Raw genomic sequence first — 23,015 nt, 5'->3', positions numbered from 1 at the left:
ACATTTAAAACGGAATGGTTATGTCTGCATAATTTAAAAAACGAAATGAAGTATCGTAATGGTTTCTGGTGTAGGTACGTCTAAAAAGCTAAAAGCCGTTTTTTAGACTTAATATATATCATAGAAAACTCTACTTTTATATTTATACGAGAAAAGAATTTTTCATACTTACCTATAATAACTTCATACTGAGGTCATTCTTCAGTACGAATCCAAGCCCGACACTCACTTTCAACGAATTTAAAAGTATGAGACATCATGTTTTGCGTTATTTTCGCCACAAGCACGCCGCACATGTCCAACGTTGTTCAACATGCCTCTCAGATAAACAAAAGATCCTCGAAATGAAGTGGTTCAGCATTACTGCAGCAAAAGGTTTTTAAATCATTACAAAAATGTGATTTATAGATAAAAGAATTGATTGTTTTCCAAAGAGAGAAAAATAATGCTATATGCTTCTTTAGTATTCGACATGGGCATTATTTATAACTTCTAACTTATAAAATACACTCCAATTTCTTAATAACGGTCTTCTCTGTATTGTATGAAGCATTTTTTTTTTAATTCTACGTAAATAATCTAAAATCGTCGAGTTATTTCCTTATAATAACTTTGAACCAAAACATTCTTCATATTTTCGTCCAACTAATACATTCATGTATTATTCAGTCATTAATGGGGTTTTACGGGTGTGAGATCTAAGAGGAAACGCCTACGAATTTTTTGATCTTTCCTTCGTTAATTGGTGAGAAAGAAGTGTCGTTACAAATGAGGCAGTAAGAAGCAAAGGGATGTAAGTGGACGTTCTACAGTTTTCAGTAAAATGCGCTTAACGATAACATCCTAGATAGGCTTTTATTGATTTTTTTTTTTTTCAAATCATGCTGTGTAGCAGCAACTATGGAGGCTACTAGTACGATGTCTTGCCTCAAGACAGAGGAGAGGTTCACCTACCATGTGTACTGGTTATCTCCGATTTTTTAATTTTTGCCACTTACATCAATTTGCTTCTCACTGCCCCAAATGATTTCCGTTTTACATTTGTTTTTCGGAAGAAAAAAAGTTAAACGAATTTCGAGCACTTATAAAAAGTATACGTTTTCTAATTAGATATCTAAGTTATAGAACAAGCAATGCATGTTTCAGTGTTTTTTTTTTTAATGTAAAAAAAAATATATTTATTTTCTGAGAAGAGCATTTTAATGTAACTTTATGATAATTAAAATAATTTGTTGACAACCATTATTTTGTAAGTTATGCTGCAATATATTTCATAAGTCACTGTATTTAAGTTAAGCAGCTTCGTTTCCACATTCAAATATTCAAATTATTTTCAGCAAAAATCAATTCAAAAAGATTTTTTCAGCGTAATATTTCAACTATTTTAAAAGTTATCGTTATAAACATTATTTTCCGACTGATTTTATAGTTTTTAGTTATGCTGATTACTTAAGTTGGTATTCTAAAAAAATGAGAGGGATTGCTGCATAACAGCAAGAACGGTTTGGAAAAACTTCGTCTTGTCAAACTAATTCTGTTCTATAAAGGTGAGAAATCAGAACAGAATTTTAAAGTAATTGGCAAAATGTATGACATAAAAGAAAATGAACAAGGTTTTATCGCACAAATTAGCAGATTAATGCATGCACGTGTTTCAGAGTTTCAAGAAAAACCTTTTTTCAGTGCAAAATAGTGAGTAAAGATATCCGGTAAAAGCAACGAGAATGAATAGCTGGCAGCTTAAACAATAAATATAGTAAATTAGCAAAACAGAGAAGACAAAACAGAACTTGCAGCCGAAATTTATTAAAGGGTTCAATTTGAGAGAAAACCGTTAAGCAAAAAAAAAAAAAAAAATCTCAATTTTTGCAGAAATTGTAATACTATTACTATGTTCCTATCAAATAATGATTTCAAACCTTTGTTGACATACAGTAGACCCTCGTTTTACGCGGGGGTGACGTTCCACAGAAATGCCGCGTAAATCGAAACCGCGTAAATTGAGACCTAATACTAATGTTAAATAGGGGGTTGGTTCCATAGATGACAAAATACTTCATTCTTGTGATGACTAATTGTATAATAAGTTTATTGTGTTCTTATATCGCCTCTTATGCAAAACATGCATAAAAAAACATAAATTACTTTCGTGTTCTGTTTATAAAGAGGATCTGGATATGATAGTCTTTTGGCAGTCTTTAAGAATTTTTCTCTGTAATTTTTTGTAGAGCATTAACGCATCCATGAGCACTACATTTCAATGATAGAATCCTCCTTCACTAACAAATCAGAAAGATCATTTCTATTGTCTAGGAATGGCTCAAAATTTCCAATGTGAACATTTTTGGTTCTGCGTCACCGACGTCGGTATCTTCCTTGGTTTTGGCTTCCTTTGTCACTCCTAAAAACTCTTCTTCCAGTGAGTTCTGGGGCCCTACAACGTAAGTAACGTTCCATTCTGGTGACGACGTTTTCTCGATCACGAAAAGCGAGAACAACCGAGAAAATAGTCGGTTCCTCCCATTTGCTCTTACCACCATTGTATCGAGTGAGTATTTTGTCTCGTTTTCCAGCGTTCCGAGAACTACTCGTGAAGCGGGAAAAGAATCGCTTCAGTCAGACTGGATTTCTTTTTTCCCACGGCAAAAGAGGCTTGCATCTCCGTTTCCCACGGCATTTGCGGTTTCCCATACTTATTGAGTTTTTTCGTCCACAGCAACGGGGATCCGCAACTTTTAATTCCACGGCGTTTCGGGATCCGAGGAGTTATCTCATGGCCTAACAAATTGGCAGATACATTTCTTGATATGTCATAACCAACTTTTTTTTTTCTTTTGTGTTTACGCATTTTATTAATTTTATTTTTGGCTTATTTTTTTCTTTTAAAAATATTCTTTCGAAAGAATACTTTAAAATGCACAGTGCCTTTTTGTTTGCCTTTTGTTTATTATACATCAGATTTCAAAATCTTTTCACGGTAAGTAAGCGAATAAAATTTGACAATGGTCTACTTTTAAGATTATCCCCCCCCCCTAAATCGTTGATAATGACTCACCCTTACGGTTATGTTTCGTAAAATTAGAAATGCAGATTTGCGAAGCACGGTTGCTTTAGTTTGAAACTATAGTGACTGTTAATCTTCGTTTCCACCAAAGAATTCTCTTTTGGCATGAACTTTCATGCGCCACATATTTAGGTGGAATCTGTTTAATAATTTAAAAAAAAAAAAAAAAAACCCTAAGTAATTGTTATATTTTTTAAAAAATAAACGATGAACTCGCTCTTAATTATCTTTGAAAAGCAAAACAAAGGGTTTTTAAGAACCATTTGACAGAATTTTTTGGTCCATAATTACCCCACTAGAAACCGTGAATACATTATACCAATAACGCAAAAACAAATCCATTGTTTAATGGCATTAACTCTTACGGACCAAGATTGTGGACACCTTACCCAATTTTTTAAAAACCATTAATAATCGAAATTTGTTTAAGAAAAGGCTAAAAAATTTTATACTCAATTCTACTGCAGTCAATTTAGGATAAAGTAGCATATTTGTAATATAGTATACCTGGGTTCCGTTATAAAATTAGACGTACTTTATTGCATTGTTTGTGTTTATTGTTCTTTGTATGATTATGCATTTATTTTCTTTTAATTCTATCTTATGTTATAAACAGGCTCTAAATTAAGTTCTTTTCTGAGTGGTGGGAGCTATTCAGGGTACTGTTATAGCCTTTACTCCCATCTATTCAATCAGGGATTTTCAAATAGATAGAGTGAAATATATTTAAAAGAAAAATATATATTTAATGCAAATTTGAAGAATAATAGATAAATAATATAGCTGGGGAATTCAAAAACGATCGTTTTGAATTGACTACAATGCCCTTTCTCATTACTTCTAATGAAATAACAGTGGTCCAGCAAATCAATTTTGCTAGAATAGTGTATAACTTATAACTTAACATGAAAAGTGCTGTGGGTTTTAAACTTTATTTCTTTAAATTAATTAAATGGAAAGTGTTTCGCGTTGATTTTGTACTGAGGTTACAACAAAACAATGTGTAAACATACTGCGGGAAAATAACTGAATTCAATTTGATTCGAAAAATAAAGATTGATATTTTATGAAATGTAAAATTAAAAGATATTTGATTGGTGAAAAATTTCTAAGGATCTTGAGGTCCTATTAACCAAAGTCTACTGACCAAATGTCATACCCTACTATTTATTAAGACAAAATTATATGTACAAAAATAAAGGGGGGGTTGGATTGTAAAAATATTCTCAGTTATTAGAAAACGCCTACCTGTAGAGCAACGTTGCTTAACGTCGCAAAATTGAATCCAGCAACATGCATGTCAAAACTATCAAAACATGTAATTTAAAGGCAGAAGCACCAATATGTAAACCAAGAAATGAGTCATTTCTCGCGATCGAAATTGTTAAAAAGTGTATCTATTTGCACTCATCATAATTAATGTTTATTTAAAAACATCCATATTCGGGGAATGAGCCTAATAAAAATATGTTCGTAACACTCTATAACGAAAATATGTTCATAATATTTTGAAACCGAAGATATTTAATTTAAATTACTAACCGATTTAAACAATGCGTCAGTGTTTAATGAAAACCATGTTCCTATAATGATATTACTATTATTAAAAGTAACTTGGCTGCAATAATTCCTAGACTTCTCCTTTTGCAAAATTAAAAGCATTAAATCCCACAATTGCAAAATTTCCATCACTATGCAAGTGTAAACAGTCACAATGCTTCTCTGGCCACCGCCATCTTGACTAGGAAGTACTTCTCACCTCCCGAGAAAGCCAACTCACCACCTGTCAACCGGGTGAAAACGAGAATGGTCCTTCTCGGCAGCTAAAGTCGGCAGAAAGACGTTTAGGATAGCTTCATGGTAGGCAGAATCGCCGCGTCACGGAATGTGACGTCACGTGCCGAGAAAAACCGATTTTCTCGCTAGCGACTTCGTTCTAGAGATAATCATTGTAGGGCCCCTGAGCTGTGTGAGTTTAACATAACTTTACTTCTGAAATGAGCTCTGAAACCAATCGCATAAAATTTGCTCCAGTGACCCAAGCTCGATTATTAGCGCGCCAAACTGCAGTTGATTACGCGTAATCTGCAATCTTTAGGAGTTTGGATTTTAAGAGAGGGGAAAAATTTATCTGTTTTCATTGCCGCATCCGCTTAAAACCGAAACTCATCCGCGTAAAATGAAATAAAGGTGTCAAATCTTAAACCGCGTGTAGTCGGAAAAGCGTAAAACGAGGGTCTACTAGTTCATTTCATATTTATAAAACCTTCAACAAAATTTAGAAAAGTAATAGTTTGATAAAATAGTGGACAAGTTGATTTACAAATGAATAAACTATTACGCTGACATAAAAAACAGCAAAACGAAGTTAAAACAGTGGAAACTAAAGAATACATTAAACAGTAATCAATATCCAATAAATGTATAATTAAATTTCATATTTTTGCAACCGAAAATTGAAAAAACACATTTTTAAATTGAATACCAAAGCGTTTGAAGTTATTTTTGATAACAGTAGTAATATGCAAGCAATAAGGAATTGTATGATTATATGTCATATTGATTGACAGCCGTAGTTAAGTAAAAAACACGATAGTTTTACTATGGTTTCCTTTTTTTCCTAGTTATTTTCATTAGAAAATAACTAGGTCATTTTCATTAGAAAATAATCAGTATACTAATATAATTTATCAACGCATTCTGTTTGTTTGAAAAGCCATATCAAACCATGTATATTTTTAATCACAAGGCGAAATAAAATATACATTTTTATACTCTTTAGAAGGATAAAAACAAATATAAATAACTTCATTCCCTTGCATTTTTCAACTAATAAAACTGATGCTAATGTTGCCATTTTCAGGGAAAACTGATTTGAAAATATTCTTGCATTTTTAACGAAAAATCGTCTTTGTTAGATAATCGTTTAAATTTCTGTTTAAATTTATTTGGATGAAAAAAAAGCGTTTTCTTCACTAAGTTTATACTTGTATTTTATGAAGAACAACGCAATTAAATCACTTTTTTTTATTTAATACTATAAGAACTTTTTAATGTTTGTAACTAAGCCGTTCTTTGAAGGATATATAAACTAAGAAAAGGGAAAAAAAAAACATTTTTGCACGTGCAATGTGCATAGTTTGTTCATTTCACTAAGAATAAAATTAGTACCTTAAAGTATGTAAGGAATTTTAATATTTCTTTTATTTTCCTTTCGTAGTTTTCTTTTTAACCGACTTCAAATAAGGAGGTTATGATTTCGTCTTGCGGCTTTTTATGTATGTTTTCGTATTTCTCCAAGAATACTTGACCGATTTGAAAAATTATTTTACTCTTTGAAAGGGTATACGTTCCAGGTGGTCCCATGCTAATTTTGTTTGGATCTGATGAGGGGTCCCTGAAAAATCTAAGAAACTTTATATTCCATATGTTGGAACTACTTAGATCAGCTTTCGCCAGCTGCGCGACACGTCACATGTCACGTGACTTTGAGGTGAACGGTGCATTTTTTCGACGTAGGAATCTTGTCTTAACAATATTTAATTCCCACACATCAGAATGTTTGATTTTCACGGAGCCGCTTGTTAAATTTAATTGTAGTCTTACTAATTCATTTATTACTCATGTAGCAAATCAGTAAATTGAATGTATTTTGCTACGAAAATAGTTGAATTTATTAATTTATTCTAAAAAAATATTTGCTAAAAATAACTTCATTTAGTCATTAGTTTTTTTTTTTTTTTTTTTTAAATAATTCAGTTTTGAAAAATATTTAGTGCTCAATTTGAGGGGAATTCAAGACAAAAATCCCCCCCCCCGCCAACGATTTAATTTATATTCCTTAATAAATATACCGTAACTGATGTATGATTTCTGAAGTTTGACAAGTATTCTAGATTTCATAATTCATGATGCCGTCAGTCTAATTTAAAGTTATGGCAATACTAATTAACAGACTTCGTTGGAACTTTTTTATGTACTGTGCTCCCCGATTATTAGAAGACGCCTGGACCGATTAGGAAAATTCTTTTTCTCTCTTTGAAAGCGTATACTTCTCCCGGTCGTCTAATGGTCTTCAAATCCGGGTATGAGGGATCTTGGAGAATTCGAGGGAACTTTTCAAATTTCATGCTCGCGCTTTGTTGTTTGTAAATCCATAGCGTCCCACTATGTAAAACGATTTTTATGGTTTTTTTGTTTAATGGATAGGAGTGATCTAACTTAGGTCCTAAACATTTGCATCACCATATTTCTTCTTTAGAAAAAAAGTTATGGACAAAAAACAATAAACTTCAATTAATGTGTCAATATTAAACTATTAAATAATATAATCCATTGTTAAAGAAACTGCCATAAAACAAAGGTACTTTCTTTACTGAGTGTTAAAGAAAGAACCATAAAACATTAATATTAATCAGGGGTGCCCCTTGGTGGTGGGGGTGTTTTGAGGGGTATTTTTCCCTTTAAGGGGGGCTCTTGATTTGGGATAGTACTCCCCCTAAATATTTCCCCTGTATTAATCACTAGTAGTCATATTGCAAATTTTGAAGACTACTCAGAAGAAAACAGGAAACTCATTTAGTATCATTGCTCTAGTAGTATTTTGATCTTCATATATACAACATCACAGTAGATAATCTGTTTCTATATACTTATATATTATTTACACCATTAAAATGAAAAAAATTAATTATTTTCAAATAAAAAAGAACCGACTTCAAAAAACAAAGAGGAACTAAAAAGTTAAAAAAAAAATTGGTCATACTTACATTCGATTTCCTACCCAAACGTATAAATCAAATTTATTTTACAATTCCAGTCCAAAAATCAACTAAACTAAACAAATTATAAAATAAACACTGATTTTAATTACTATATTTTAATACCTAACTAATTATGTACGATTACTTAATTTTCAATAAACATTTGAAGTCGAGGTCTCCTATAAACTACTACCTAACGTAACTGACAACCCACCAAATCCTGAGTAAAACATTAATTTAACAAAACGCGCAAGTCTTTAAAACTAAACCTACTCAGTTACGTTAAATAGTAAGTTATAGGAGGCTCGACTTCAAATGGTTATTAAAAATTAAGAAATCGTATATAATTAGTTAGGTATTGAAATAATTCATCGTAAAGTAATTAAAATCAGTGTTTATTGTATAATTGGGTATTTAGCTTAATTGATTTTTGTACTGGAAATGTAAAATAAATTTTATTTATACATTTGGGTAGGAAATTGTATGTATGACCAATTATTTTTTGCTTTTTAGTTCCTCTTTGTTTTTTGAAGTCGGTTCTTTTTTATTTGAAAATAATTTATTTCCAATATGCTTCTTGTTAAAAATTATTACAAAGTAATGGACTTTGAGTAACGAGCAAAAATATAAAACATTTTACCATCAGTCATCCTAACTTGATTGCTATGGCGTGGAAAAATGTTGATTCGCGATTGGTGTTACTAAAATTTTTAAAGTAGTTTTTTTTTCTTAATTTATTTATTTATTCATTTTTTTAATATCGGAAACAAATAAACAAAGAAAAGGTTAAATAATTTTATTTTATTCACAGTAGTTGCTTTAAACTGCAGTTCTGAGACGAAACTTCTCCTAGTTGGCTAATTATAATTTTTTTCTTTTTAAACCTGACTTTAAAAACGTACTTATTTTGTAAATGCTTGTTAGCATCAGTTTTTAGTTGTATTATTAGAAATAATGTGCAGGGCATTTTTTGTATTAAAACATTTATTTTCTTTTTAATTTTGGAACGCAACTCAATATTTTATACAGGAGTCCCATAGCGCTATTAGTATTTTTCAGAATAGTTCTAATATTTTATTTTATTTCATTTCATTTTACAGGCGTCCCTCGTATAACACGGTACTTCTACAATACGGTTTCGATATTACACGGCACAAAACTTGATTTTAAATACTACTCGGTTTTGATTCAACACGAATTTTAAAAGAAGAAATCTCGTTTTTGTTCAATAAACTGTTAAAAAATGTATGATAATCATTGTAAAAAGTTTTTACTTTGCTTTTATGAAACTTTTTACAAAAATTCTGTCTTTGACTTTTTCCCCGTATAACACTAACTTTTAAATACATACTTTATTTTTTCTCATTTGTGTTCTAAAAGCAAAAAGATTAATAATATTTTGTTTTCAATGCATTGTAAGAAAATAACATTGAGATTAAACATAAGCTAAATTTTGCAAACGATAAATAAAAAATGTAGTCCAAACAAAATATGAAATAAAATAAATAGAATAATGCTATTTATTTTATTTTGTATTTTGCTTTGTTGTTGTTGCTCAGGCGAACATTATTAGGCTAGTTCAGATTTCCTTTTCTTATAGAATGCGTTTTGTTCTTAATAAAGAGAGTTGATAAAGTTTTTTCTTGTTACGCACAACAGTTTTAATTTGAGGTATGTAAAATAATTAAGTTTTATTGTTTATAACAACTCTTATATTTAAATCAGCGGGTCTTTATATGTTCTGGTTGCCAGTTTTCGTTTGTATATTCTATTGAGCCGAAATTTCAGCAATTACAGTAGAGCCCATTTATTAAAATATCGGTTAAAAGAATATCCCGTTTATTATAATATATGTTCAATGCACCGAACGAATAATGTGTTGTTTTGATCCCGGTTAATGGAATATCTCGCTTATTAGAATATTATTGCTTGGAAAAATGACTATACCATTAAGCGGGTTCAACTGTATAAAGTTTGCACCTTATGACTTGGTTTTGATGCAACACAGTACACAATCCTTGATTTACATTATTTCAAGGTCTCGTATAACACGGTTTCGATATAGCACGGAACATGGTTCCGATATTACACGGTACACATTGACATGATTTAGGACATGTACATGACAAATTAAATTAAATTATTAATAAAAAAAGTATTTTAAAAAAAGTGTCTTATAGCACGGTTTCGATATTACACGGAACGAATTAACCGTGTTATACAATTAATATCCCTGTATTTATTTATTTATCTATTTTTTTTTTTCGAATAGGCGAGCATTTACCCAACTTTTAAGCGATTTAACCTCATGTGGCAAACGCAATGTTTAAACTTTTCATCAACATTTGTCATAACGTAAACAAATAATTTATAACGATTATGCAATTATGAGTGCTACCTGAGAAACTGTTGCAAGAAAGTTTTTTTTAATTGTTTTTTTTTTTCTATGAATTTATAAAAAAGATAATCTCATTATAATCTTTTTGGGATTAAAACCCGTCCTTTAGGATTTACACTCGAAGAAACTGAATCGATTTTGGCATCAAAGCCAATATCTAAATGTTTATAACCTTTTCGGGAAACAGAGAACATTTCAAAAGTATCATATTTCTGAGTTTGTAATTATTTGTTTAGTAAATTGTATCAGTAATATTACACACATTTGTGACGCAGTGAGAAGCAAAGATATGTAAGTGCCGAAAATGAACATTTAGAGATAACTAGGTACACACACTATACACATGGTAGGGGAACCTGTCATCTGTCCTGGGGCAAGATATATATATCACTAGTAGTTCTGGTAGTTACTGCTGTACATCATTATTTAGAAAAAAAAAATCCAATGAAAGCCTACCTAGGAAGCTATCTTTAAACTCGTTTCATTTAAAACTTGAAATTTTCCACTTACATCACTATGCTTCTAACTGCCTCATATATTAGTATGGAAATTATCAAACATGTTTTTTCATAGATGGACGAGAAATGCCGTTTAATGAACGTCAGCAAGTTTACGCTAACGGAAGTTTCTTCATCAAAGATGTATCACGAGAGACAGACGAAGGAACTTACCTCTGTGCAGCAGTAAACAAGCAACGTGAAAGATCTCAGAAGGAATTGCACATAAAAGTGATGAGTATGCTACTTTAAATCCTTACCACAAAACTATTTTTGAAGGAACTTGAGATTTACATTTTTCGGTTTACAGTGAGGAAGATGTCCCACTCTACTGAGTGAGGAAGATGGGCCCCCAAAAACTAAAAATTTTGCTTGGAGTATTTTTCTCAGCATTTGTTTGATTAATTTTATAATTTCACTTATATACTCCGAGTAGCTACCATTATTTGTACTTGGTTAGATTCAGTAGGTTAATGAGTCTGCAGTACGTTTTAGAAAAATAATACTTAGATTTAAAAGGATTGTTTCAAAAAGGAAATGCCGTGCACTCTTTCAGTTAAGAAGGGCAGTTAAGGATCATGTAATAGTTTTATTCACTGTAAGATACTTAAAACTCTGACTTAATGTAATGCTGCCTCACATTTAGATATTTTGCACAATGTAAAAAGTGAACAATATAATTAAGCTTAATCTTCATTTTTTATTGTATTTTAAATGCTTTTTTCACACAAAATCTATATTCGTGTTTGTATTTAGCGTGCAAAACAACACTTTATACTTTTAACGAATGCTTAACAAAATACTAGTTGCAACAGAATAAGGAAAGAGTAGAAGTTACTTTGTGTTTTAGCTTCACTACAAGAGATTTTTTTAACAGTGCCTATTTTTATGCTTCTAACTAAAATCTTGACTTCTTTGTGAAATATGTTTTTAAAAAAAGTAGTTTAACAAAAGAAAAGTAAAAAAAGCGTGTTCAAAATGCTGTGATTGCAAATTACATTCTCAATAGTTTTAGAAAGTATCGTCTTTACATAAGTCAGGTATATCAAAAATTTAATGCAAATATTTTTTTTTTATGCTGATAACATATAGAGTGAATATAGGCTTTTACATACTGTTATATATATATATATATATATATATATATATATATATATATATATATATATATATATATATATATATATATATATATATATATATATATATATATATATATATATTATATATATATATATATATATATATATATATATATATATATATATATATATATATATATATATATATATAGATATATATATATATATATATTTATATATTTATATATATATATATATATATATATATATATATATATATATATATATGTGTGTGTGTGTGTGTATGGTGTTATTACTAGGTCAGTACTTATGATCTTTCTTTCTTGACAGAAAAGCCGGAAATTAACCCATTCGAGTTTCCAAAGAAATTAGCAGAAAGTATGCACGTAATAGTAACCTGCAGCGTATTAACAGGCGATCCACCTATTACTATACGATGGTTGAAAGATGGAATGACGCTGAATAAGAAGATGTTGAACATAGAGGAGTCGATTATGGGGCATCTGGGATCAGCTTTGATGTTTAATGGCGTTGGACGGAGCCATAATGGAAACTACACTTGTTTAGCTGAAAATGCCGCCGGGGAAGCAAATTTTACTGCAGTCATGCTAGTTAATGGTGAGTTAAAAGTTGTTTCAAAGTTTTGTACAGTACTTTGAGTGTCTATCAACATAAGAAACAAACTCTATCTCAAAATAAAAATGTGGCTAACTCTTTCAAAACCCTAATCTTAGGGGTAAAGTATGATTTTTTTTTTTTTTTTTGTAATGTCTAGCTTTGAGCAAATTATATCCGGAGAGTTGTTTAGTAAATTGATGGGTCATATGTGTCCATAGTGTCAATAAAAGCTGCGAAGCAACATTTATATATATATATATATATATATATATATATATATATATATATATATATATATATATATATATATATATATATATATATATATATATATATATATATTTAATTTCATCACGTTATCATTCAATCAATTTTTTTCAATCATTGTAATCTCCAGAATTATTCTTCTATTAGAAAGCAATAGCCTCATATATATAATATCGAATGAGCGAGTAACGCTCCTGACGTCATCAACAATGAAACTTGCGCTTGGAACGATACTTTGATTATACTGTTTTGCAATGTTTGACTTGTAGGGGAAACTTTATTTCCAGAGGGCTGAACTGGATTTGGTAAACTTAACTATTTTATGCTATCTTCTGGAGTTTAGGGTTAATCTACGGCATTTAGGGTTAAAATTTCGACTGTTAAATATCATCAAAAAAGCAATTGCTTCAATAAAATGTAGAAGCAATTTTTATCCGCCATACCTTGACAGACGATTTTCTAGTTTAATTAATTACAGCTTAAAGATTTTTTTCTTTGACGAAACTAAAAAATGTATTAAAAAAATTTTATTGCTATTACTGTGATGCCTAACATTAAGATTTAGAAGTAAAAAAAACACAAGGAAAATATAATTTATAAATAAATTGTATTCTATAGCTCTCATAAAATATATTTTGATATTGGGGACACATCAATTTTAAGGGGTAATTCTGGCTAATCGTGAGCGCAATGATATTTGCTTTATGAATATTTGTTTGCACGGTATAGTTTAACGCATTGCGCGCTACTGAACGACAAGCAAAACATACTGCTAACAGCAATCAAATTATTCTAAAACTCAAACAAAAGGATTTCAATTTGTTTCTTTAACGTCTTTCCAAATAAATCTAGGCAATCCCCCCCCCCCTCCTAACTCATTATCTTTTAATACATGAGAATTATGTTTGCATTAATTGTCTTGTCAAGTTGAAGTTATTACTACGTATAAAAAACTTTCTTTATCACTTTACTGCATTTTCCTCTGTCTTGTGAGCAACACAATTCATTTCTTGACCCTATTCTTAATAATTACATCATATTATACTATTGTTGGAAGCACGTATACTAGACATTTTGTTTAACCGGGTCGGACCTAAATTATTTTTTTTATTTGTATCTTGTCATACTTCATAAGGCTAAACATCATGGTATTTCATCTCGGGAGGGAAAAAAAACATATTGGATAAAACTCACTTGTTAAGCTTATTCATAATCTTAAGATGTTGTTTTTACGTTTTAAAGCGTAAGCTTTTGGTGTAAAAAATGGATAAATTAAAATCAAAATATCAAAAATGAAAAATGAAGACAAAAGAAATATAATATTCCGTAAATTACTTTGTTATCAACTTCGTTTATAACAAACTTTTCGAAGACGTGTTGCATTTCTTTTTTTTTTTTTTTGCAAAAATAAATTTCTATATACATTTCTGAAAAGATATCACTTTTGTATGTCTGCTCTTGTGATTATGATACGTTTATCTTAATGTCATCTTTCCCAAGCATAGCAAACTGCCGATTATTCGCAGAACAGTGTAGTACGGTACGCGGAAAAATCGAATAATAGCGCATACAATAGCTAAAAAATATTAAAAGCACTCGTTTATATATTTTAATTATAACTAAAAACATTGCTACATTGCATATACTAACATTGAATGTAAAAAATACGTGTAAAATATTTTTTACATTCAATACTTCGTGCATTTTTTTTCAGTGGTCTGCGCTAGAGATAAGAATTGCTCGTTTAAATTTTTCTCTAAAATTTTGTTTTATGATGTCGTGGTAACACTATTAAAATGGTTTAAGAAAGTACCAAATAAAGTTTTAAGCTAATGAGCACACTTCCTTGGTGATGTACCTGTTCATTTTAATTCTTCTTATCTTTATTCAAATTGTTTTAACAGAAGTATATCCAGTTTCTAAATTAAAAATTTTTACATTTATTACTTCTTATTTTCAATGGATTAGTAAATAATTTTAGAGTTTTACTACAGCTAACTGCATGCATAAATATATTTTCTAAATTTGTTTTTGAGATTTAGGAACTTCATAGTATTATAAAATATAAATAATGTTACGTTATTTTAATGGCACATTAAACAGTTTTAAAGATATAGTTATCGATAAATAACTGAAAAATATTAGTTCTACGACTTTTCTATTTGTTGTACTTTCTTTTCCTAAATACATTCTTATATTAAATTTCAAAGAAAAAATCATAAAAAATATGTAAAACACATTCCTACAGCATACGAAAACGTAATTAAATATTCCGTATTTCATTAAGACCAAGCATTGACAGAATTGGGGGAACAAATTTAATTCATAACTGCGTAGATAAACGTGCTCAGCAATTGTATCCAGCATTTTAATGCTGAAATCCGAGAAATTAAGCGCTTTTGAAAGAAAGACAAATTACTTGGGCCCTTTAAAAGAAAAAAAAGTAGCCTGAAACTCGTGAATCTTTATTCGATTTGTCTGGAGTGCTGGAAAGAATCCATGCCACCACTTCAGCACGAAACCAATTACCTACAGCTGAAGGGATATAGCAAATTAAAATTGAATAAAAAGGAATCCTTTGAGAAAGTTTGAATTAATTTCCACTAACCCTAATAATAAGACCATTAATAAATATTATCTGATGTAATCTCCAAAAGTTTCAGAATATGCCGCCAGAAAAACGATCAATTTAAGCAGGCCAATTCGAATGATGAAAGTAAAGATTTTTTCGACTGGTAATTATTTTTGTGCAATAACAGACTTTTTTCCAAACTAAGTTCATTAATCATTGTTGATATCCAGTCAACCTATTGAGCAACTTCACAAGTTTACGTTAATCTAATTATGCGAAAGATTTATTCCAAAAGCCCTGTAAAATTGTTGTTTATGATTATTTTAGTACCGCATCTTCGGGAATCAAGAGCATAAATCTAAATTACTAAAAACTCGTGAAGATTGTCTAGGTTTTTTTAGGACTATATCTCAGTTTCTACAAAAGTAAATTAAGACCGAGTTAGAAGATACATGTAGCAAGAACTTAAAAATCAAGCTTTAGTTTTTCAGTGGATTAATGCCTGTTAAGATTTTACTTTGCATTTTGAAAAGTTGGAAATTTGCAATACACTGAAACCTTTAAAGCTGATTATTTTTGTAAGTTGACCGCTTGTCTAAGTTGACCAATTTGTCAGATACAGATTTAGTCATGTATTGTATATATCAACCGTTACATGTAGACCATTTGTCTGATTTAGCAGTAAAGTACTGCGCAGCAAGTGATCAATTTACATAGCTTTCACTGTGCTTTGCAGTGCTATAACCGTACAATTGACAAAGCGCGAGCTTTTGATAGTCAACAAAATCGAACTATCTGCCTGACAGCTTTGTATAAAGCTGATGAATTTACTGCGAGGCAAAAACTCTATAGGGGAGAGCGGGGTCAGTTGTTACAATTTTTTTCAATATTTTTTTTACGCTAAAGTATTTCAATTATTTACACGCGTGAAACTTTAAAATGCATCTAGACTGTTTAACATTCATAACATATTTTTGAAAAAATAATTAGAAGCCACTACTCCAAAATATTATAACTTGTAACAACTAACCCCAACAAAATTGTAACAACTTGCCCCATACGACGCCACTTTAGTTCTTGGCACATATTACTGGTATTATATCTTTTTACAAAACTTTTAAATGTGTTAGCACTCACCTAAAAATGTAGGTTTTCACGTGGTACAGAAATAAATCCGTTATCTGCAACGGTTTCGTCACAAATAGAAAAATAACAGCGGAAAGAAAAATTACTTCCAGACTCAAGATGCAGATATGTGAGTGCTACCATCTACTGCAATAAAAGTCAATTTCTCCTGGCGGTTATTTTTAAAGTAACACAAAATGGTTACTTGGCATAGTTAATTTCTATTTATGTAGGTAAACATGCTTGCTCTTCATTTATTAATTGTGTAAGGGTCCCGAAGGAGAGGGGGTTACAAAAATCTTTACATACCCTTAATTTGGTTGGAGGGATGGGTCAAACCCATTCTTTCGTAACATTTTCCAAGTGGATATTTTATATTAAAAATCGCGCAGTCAAGTGGTTTGGAGCAGATCATATTTCATTTGGTACTGGAAGGTAAAAAAACTTATTAGGATAAGCTGTTTTTTACTTGGTTTACAAAGAATTAATAGTGTAAAATATAATTAAAGAATCGCACTATTCATGGCATGTATTATTTTTAATTAATATCTCATCATATAATATAGTTGAAAAATGAAAATCATTAATTTAAGTCAAACTGGGACTTTTAATGTAACTGATCATTTTATATTACCATTTTATTGTTTTAAAAAACAAAATGGAATCTTACGTAAGAATAGGGGGAAGGGGCGTGAAAATTTTTTATTACCCCTACATGGGGGAGGGGGGTTAAAAATTGCCTAAATCATCCCTTACGTAATTAATGAATGGCCCCTAAGCCAGCTATTGCATTTAATATTGTTCGTACTACAACCTTTTGGATCATGATTAGCTAATAAAATAAATTTATTGTCATTAAGGAGAGCCGGAAAAAATGAGACAAATGTACTTATTCTAAAATAAAGCGCTAAAATATATTATTTCAATCTTCCCCAGTGTGATTGTATTAGATTACACTTAGACATGAGGCTTAAGCTACAACATCCACTGGACAGTTTACAAATACTTTTTTGCTTTTTTTTTCGACATAAGTGCAGAGGCTAAATTTCTCTCCGTTTCATTTTTTTTTCGACTTTCCCAAACATGGTATAGAGGTTACTTTAACTTTACTATGTTTACTATCACTAAATTAGTAGATTATCTTTCATTTATGTTATTATTAATAAATAGGCAAGAGGTAGATAAAATCTCAGATACAAATATCAATATTTAAAAAAAAGAATGATAAGACAAAGCAACCGCACTACTTAATCCCGTATTTGCATCTTATTTAATTACAAAACCTTATGTTGAAGTTATAATTTTTCCAAATTGTTAATAAATTATGTTCTCCAGGTAATTTCTTTAATTGCACATTTCTCTACTATCTTAAAAAAAGAGACATTTTTCTAAAAATGAAAATATTTCAAGCTAAAATGAATTTGTTTCTCACATGTAATTAATTCGCTGTCAAGAGCAAAAGAAGATTATTTAAAATATGTTTAATAGGAAAGGTTTTAATAGCCAAGGATTTTGCTGTCGTAGAAGGATTACCTCGGCATTAAAAATATTTTTGAAATGAAATATGTTTTCAAAGTAAGGAAAGTTGCATAAATAAAAAATGAGTAAAAGTTTCAAGCAAAATTTAACGTTGAGCGAGAATAGTGATTTTTTTTTTTTTTTTTGTCATAAAAAATAAACACTTACTCGCATACATGCACATGCATGTGTGTATGCATTCACTCAGAGAGTTTGAATCATGGGTTAAAACTTTAGCAAATCGTTTAAAAGAAGAAGATATACTTTTGAGAAAAAAAAGAATTTTGTCTATGACCGGAACAAAAAAGATTACCCCCCCCCCCATTTCAGCTTTACTGACTTAAATACTTACTTCCTATAGCAATCCGCTTTACATCAGGATTTTCTACACGTTCCTCTTACTTTCTCGTGAAACTACAAACAAGAAGTTATGATTCGAGTCTATATTTTCCTGTAAATCAACATCAGTTTTCTACCATAAGAAAAATATTTATCAATTTGCTAATGGTCACTTATTACATTTTAGCATTAAAAACTGATTTAAGCAACAAAATATCTTTTGGTTAACCTAGAAAAAAATGATGAGTTAGAATTTATACCAAATTCAGCTTCTCAAATTGTTAGGGTTTATTTTTCCGTGTATTGTAAAAGCTAATTACACTTCAAATTAAGATTTTTTGTCTCACTTTTAAATGTATAATTTAACGAGAGGTAACTTGAAGCACATAGCTACTTTTTTTTTTTTTTAACATATAATTTTAGATGAATCTGAATCAGAACCTAACGTTCAGAATAAATAGTTGAAAAATTGTGACACTATTGCCAACAGGGAGTTCAAGACAAATGAAGTACTCGAACTTTAAGACAGATTTGCTTTAAAAATGTTTTTGATTGAAAAATTTCTTGACGAAGAGCATGTTCAAAACTTAAAATAACCATTCAAAACATTTTTCTTGCTTTTGAGTCTTCTCACTGTTTTAAGTACAATCAAAATATATTTTCCTTCTAAAAGAATATTCTTTAACTCTTCTTGTACAGTATCTTTTACTAATTTCTCTGATATGTTAGCATCACACGTACTCACAAATATCTAACTGTCATTATACATTTTACTAGTACATTTAGTAGTTAGTGGGCCTCATTTTTTTTTTTTTTTTTACATAACTGGTGGTCCGGTCCGCACAGCTAAAAAGGTTGGGAACCGCTGGCATAGAGTATGGTGGCTGACTTCCCAAGCTAATAGATGAACTTTTCTACAAGAGATTCAACGAAAAGGATAGATTCACCAAGAAACTGCAGCGTACTACTCTGTGAAAAAATCAATGTCAAAGAATGTTCCTAGCAAAAATTGAACTACAATAGCAATTGGATGTCGATTTATAGGGGTTGTTTGTACTTATTTCCATCGTCCATGATTTTCAGCAGAAACTACTTCCTGTATATTTCTCTCTAACCGTCTTCCTGAAGGATTATGCCCAACAACAAACAGTTCATGGCAGGTGATGAACAATTTGCCTCAGGGCATGACCACGTGCACAGAGGAAAGTCAGGAATACGTTACATGCACTTGTCACTCATTGCCCTATCAAATGCACTTAAAACTAGCCACCAGATTTCTTTTCTCTTTCTGCTACACCTCTTGTTGTTGACCATTCACAGGAAAATCTTCCTCACACCGTCAATGAGCATTGTTTCCAAAACCTTTACAGGAATTTCTATATACCTTATTTGATCGGTATTCCCTCCCACATAGCTCTTCATTTTAACATTTAGCCAGTCACTCCACAAAAGAACTCATTCTTGAGCCCCTTCTTTGTTCATGTCCTGGGTATTGATGGGATTAACTTATGATTGGCTTTGTACACGAGTACACAGGCAACAGTGAACAATTTTAGTGAGAATTCTATGAGAATTACATCTTCAAGAAGAAAAGCCAAATCGCAAACCTGCCACTCAACGATAATCTATTTTCTGAAAACCAACGGAAAAAATTGACCACATAAAAACATCGTCGGAGATATGCTGAGGGAAAAACGAAAATGGTGAGGAATAGAAAAATCATTAGCTGCTTTGAAATTTAAAATACAAGCTTTAAAATATATTTTTATAAAAACATAGATTTGTGATGGACTCGTGAAACCCCGTTAACCCGGGAGAACTCGCGGTACTTTTCGTCACACGAAAGCTCGTTTGGGGCTCAGTAGGCCCGGAGTGGTTATTTCAGAAAATTGAGTTTACAAAATAGAGAAAAAAAATGTGTTTCCTACACTGAATTATAAATAGATGAACAGCCTCTAAAATATGTTTTAAAAAGTAAGGTTTAAGGAAGTTTAAAGATACATGAATCTAAATCTTCTTCTAAGCATGACTGATGATCGCTATACTGTTCTGTGTCAACTTTTTCTTCATCATCTTCATAAAGAGAGTTATCATCAGTTGAAACCTCAACTAACAAGAACTGCAACCTATTTATTTCATCTTTGTAACTTAAATAGCGATTCATTTCACAACCTCTTCCTTTACATTCACAATCTGAAATGAAAAGCGTGAGCGCTCGCTCCGGGTGTCTGCGACCCGAACCGGAATTTTCTGGGGAAAAGTGGGAATATATATTCCTGAAAAGCATATGATCAGCATGTAAGTCACCTTAAACGCAGCTACTGAGGACCTCATTAATTTCCGTTGAAGGGGTGATTTTTGGAGGAGCAGTTTTGTAATGACCGGGATTGAGAGATCCAATGCGAGTTCTCCCGGGTTAAGCCGCCACTCTTGACATTCACCAACGTTTGACCTGTTGCTAAGGCTGGAGGTCTTAGTGTACAAAACTATTTTTCGTCATTTTAAGTTACGAATGAAATTGATGTTTGTTTTTGATCGGATTTAGTTAATTCGATATTGTTCACTAAAGCGTCACCTTATTAACAAAATAAAATGTTCCACATTAAGACGTCGTAGCAGCAATATGCGTGTTTTTTCATGATGCTTAAAATTAAGTAATGCACGAGTTTAAAAATCTAACAAATCCAATATAATATTTTAAAACCCATTTATTAATAACACAATATTATGTTTTTTTATGCAGCAAATCATGTAATTGGAATATTTGATGGGTAAAATTCAAATGAGAATGGTTTTTTTTTTTTTTTTTTCTGTTTTCATCTTTCTTCCGATCCTTCTTATTAACACATGACAAAACATACTAGATGAAAATATTTTTTTATACATTTTTTCTATCAATGCATCTGTATAAACGCACGAACGAGAGTTCTGAATGTACACAAGTATGTGTTTGTTGAATGAATATTTGTTTGCTTTTTATTTCGTTAGAATAACATTCTTTCACTTTTATGTGCCTCAGGGCCTTATTTCTGCTGGAATGTTTTTAGAAAACTACTAAGAACGTAGCTTTCGCAAATAGCCTTAAGTTTTTTGTCAATGGAGAAAATTTCGTACAAATGTCTTCTCACGCCCAATGTTTCACTGTTCTCGCTTTCTATTTTGAAAAATCTTTCAAACAAAAACTCTTTATGATGGCCAAAAGTCAATTTCTTGCAAAATTTACTACAGGGCTCTCGCTAATGAGCTCTTCAGCGCCATCTGGTGCCGATACTGATAGTCTGTCTTCTTACAGCAGCAGATGTCTCTGACGCTCTAGACGATTGCGAACGCACTTACCAGACATTTTCTTTAAGCCTAAACCTCCGTTACTACAAAAATTTAAGATCATCTAGAAACATTTTATCGACAAGTTCTCTTTTTCGTTTTTTATCTGTACAAATAAGGAGATTAAAGACTTTGCTCTTTTAATGATTCTCCTCTAAAGGGATCTAAAATTTATGGTTTCCACTGGAATTGATTTTTAAACACTTCGAACGGTATCGGCAGGTTAATATTTTCAATTTGTCAAATAGCCGAGTTTAATGATATAGGTAAATTGGGTCTTTGCCAAATGGTGCAAGAAGCATTGAACGGAACTAATCCTTTGAAGTTGAGAGCAAAGGAAGTATGATATAATAATGGTTACGAAGAGAAAAGTCATTTATTACTTTAATGCTGAAGTATGACGTTGAGTACTTTGCATTTCAAAAAGCGTGGAAGTGCTTTTCAGCGTTTTGCATTTTTTATGATTAACTGATGGCTTTTGTTATAATGAAATGTTTGATAAATTTCTACCGCAATGTATTTTTAGAAAATTCATGAAAATATTTCAGCAATTTTATTATGAGTTAATAGATACGAGTACAAATTTTAAACACATTATGTTATCTGTTTTTATAATTTGTTTGCATTGTTTCTTATAGTTCCACCAAGGTGGAGAGTTGAGCCGGCAGACGCTTCTTCTGTGGTTGGAGAATCTGTTATTTTTGATTGTCAAGCAGAGGGATACCCGCAGCCTCTGATTCGATGGAAGAAAGCATCTGGTAAATAAAGTACAATAATAGTCCATTTAAGTAGTTTGAAAATTATTTTTTAGTAAATTTCAAGTAACAAAATATTTTATTTAACGACTGGAAAATTCATGTTTTTTTTTTTTTTTTCGTTTGACTTAATTTCCTTATTTCTTAGGTGTATGCTGGAAATTATAATCTAAATTTAAACAAATCAAAATAAATCAGATAATATTTTTTACGAAAGAATTTACGGAGTTAAAGAACACTTGAATTTTATTTGAAGTCTTCGTTTGAGTTGTGTAATATAAATTTTAAAGTTGTGTTATTTTTAAATCGTATCAAAATTAAGCATAAAAACAATAGTGTTAAAAAATTAGTTCATGGTGTGATACGAAATTAATGGGTTTTTTTTTTCGTTTCTAATTCAGCATGCTGAGGTTTTTTTTTTTTTTTTTTTTTTTTTTTTTTTTATTAATTTTAATCAAACTGTGAATGCTTTTAAAAAATCCTTGCACTAAAAATTTGCTTTGGGTAAAATTGATTGCTTTTTTTTCATATTTATTTCTTTATTTATTTTTATTTTTTATTTTATTTTATTTTATTTATTTTTTTGCTCAATCTCCCTCCCCTCTCTGTCTCTTTCTAAATCTCCCTCTTTTGCTTACTTTTAAGAAAACAGATTCGTGTGTACGTTTCCAG

General features: G+C 30.7%; 1 protein-coding gene across 1 annotated transcript in view; it reads left to right on the top strand.

The window, feature by feature from the left end:
* The window catches only part of LOC129222917 (cell adhesion molecule Dscam2-like), a 564,289-nt gene that overhangs the window by 275,513 nt on the left and 265,761 nt on the right, over window positions 1–23,015 (top strand). Inside the window, 3 exon segments of the mRNA XM_054857478.1 lie at window positions 10,799–10,960; window positions 12,156–12,443; window positions 22,227–22,355. Coding sequence (XP_054713453.1) covers window positions 10,799–10,960; window positions 12,156–12,443; window positions 22,227–22,355 — 579 coding nt within the window.

This window comes from Uloborus diversus, chromosome 5 (assembly GCF_026930045.1).
Source record: "Uloborus diversus isolate 005 chromosome 5, Udiv.v.3.1, whole genome shotgun sequence".
Classification (NCBI taxonomy): domain Eukaryota; kingdom Metazoa; phylum Arthropoda; class Arachnida; order Araneae; family Uloboridae; genus Uloborus; species Uloborus diversus.
The sequence above is the reverse complement of the archived record's forward strand: the minus strand, read 5'-3'. Positions and strand labels throughout refer to the sequence as shown.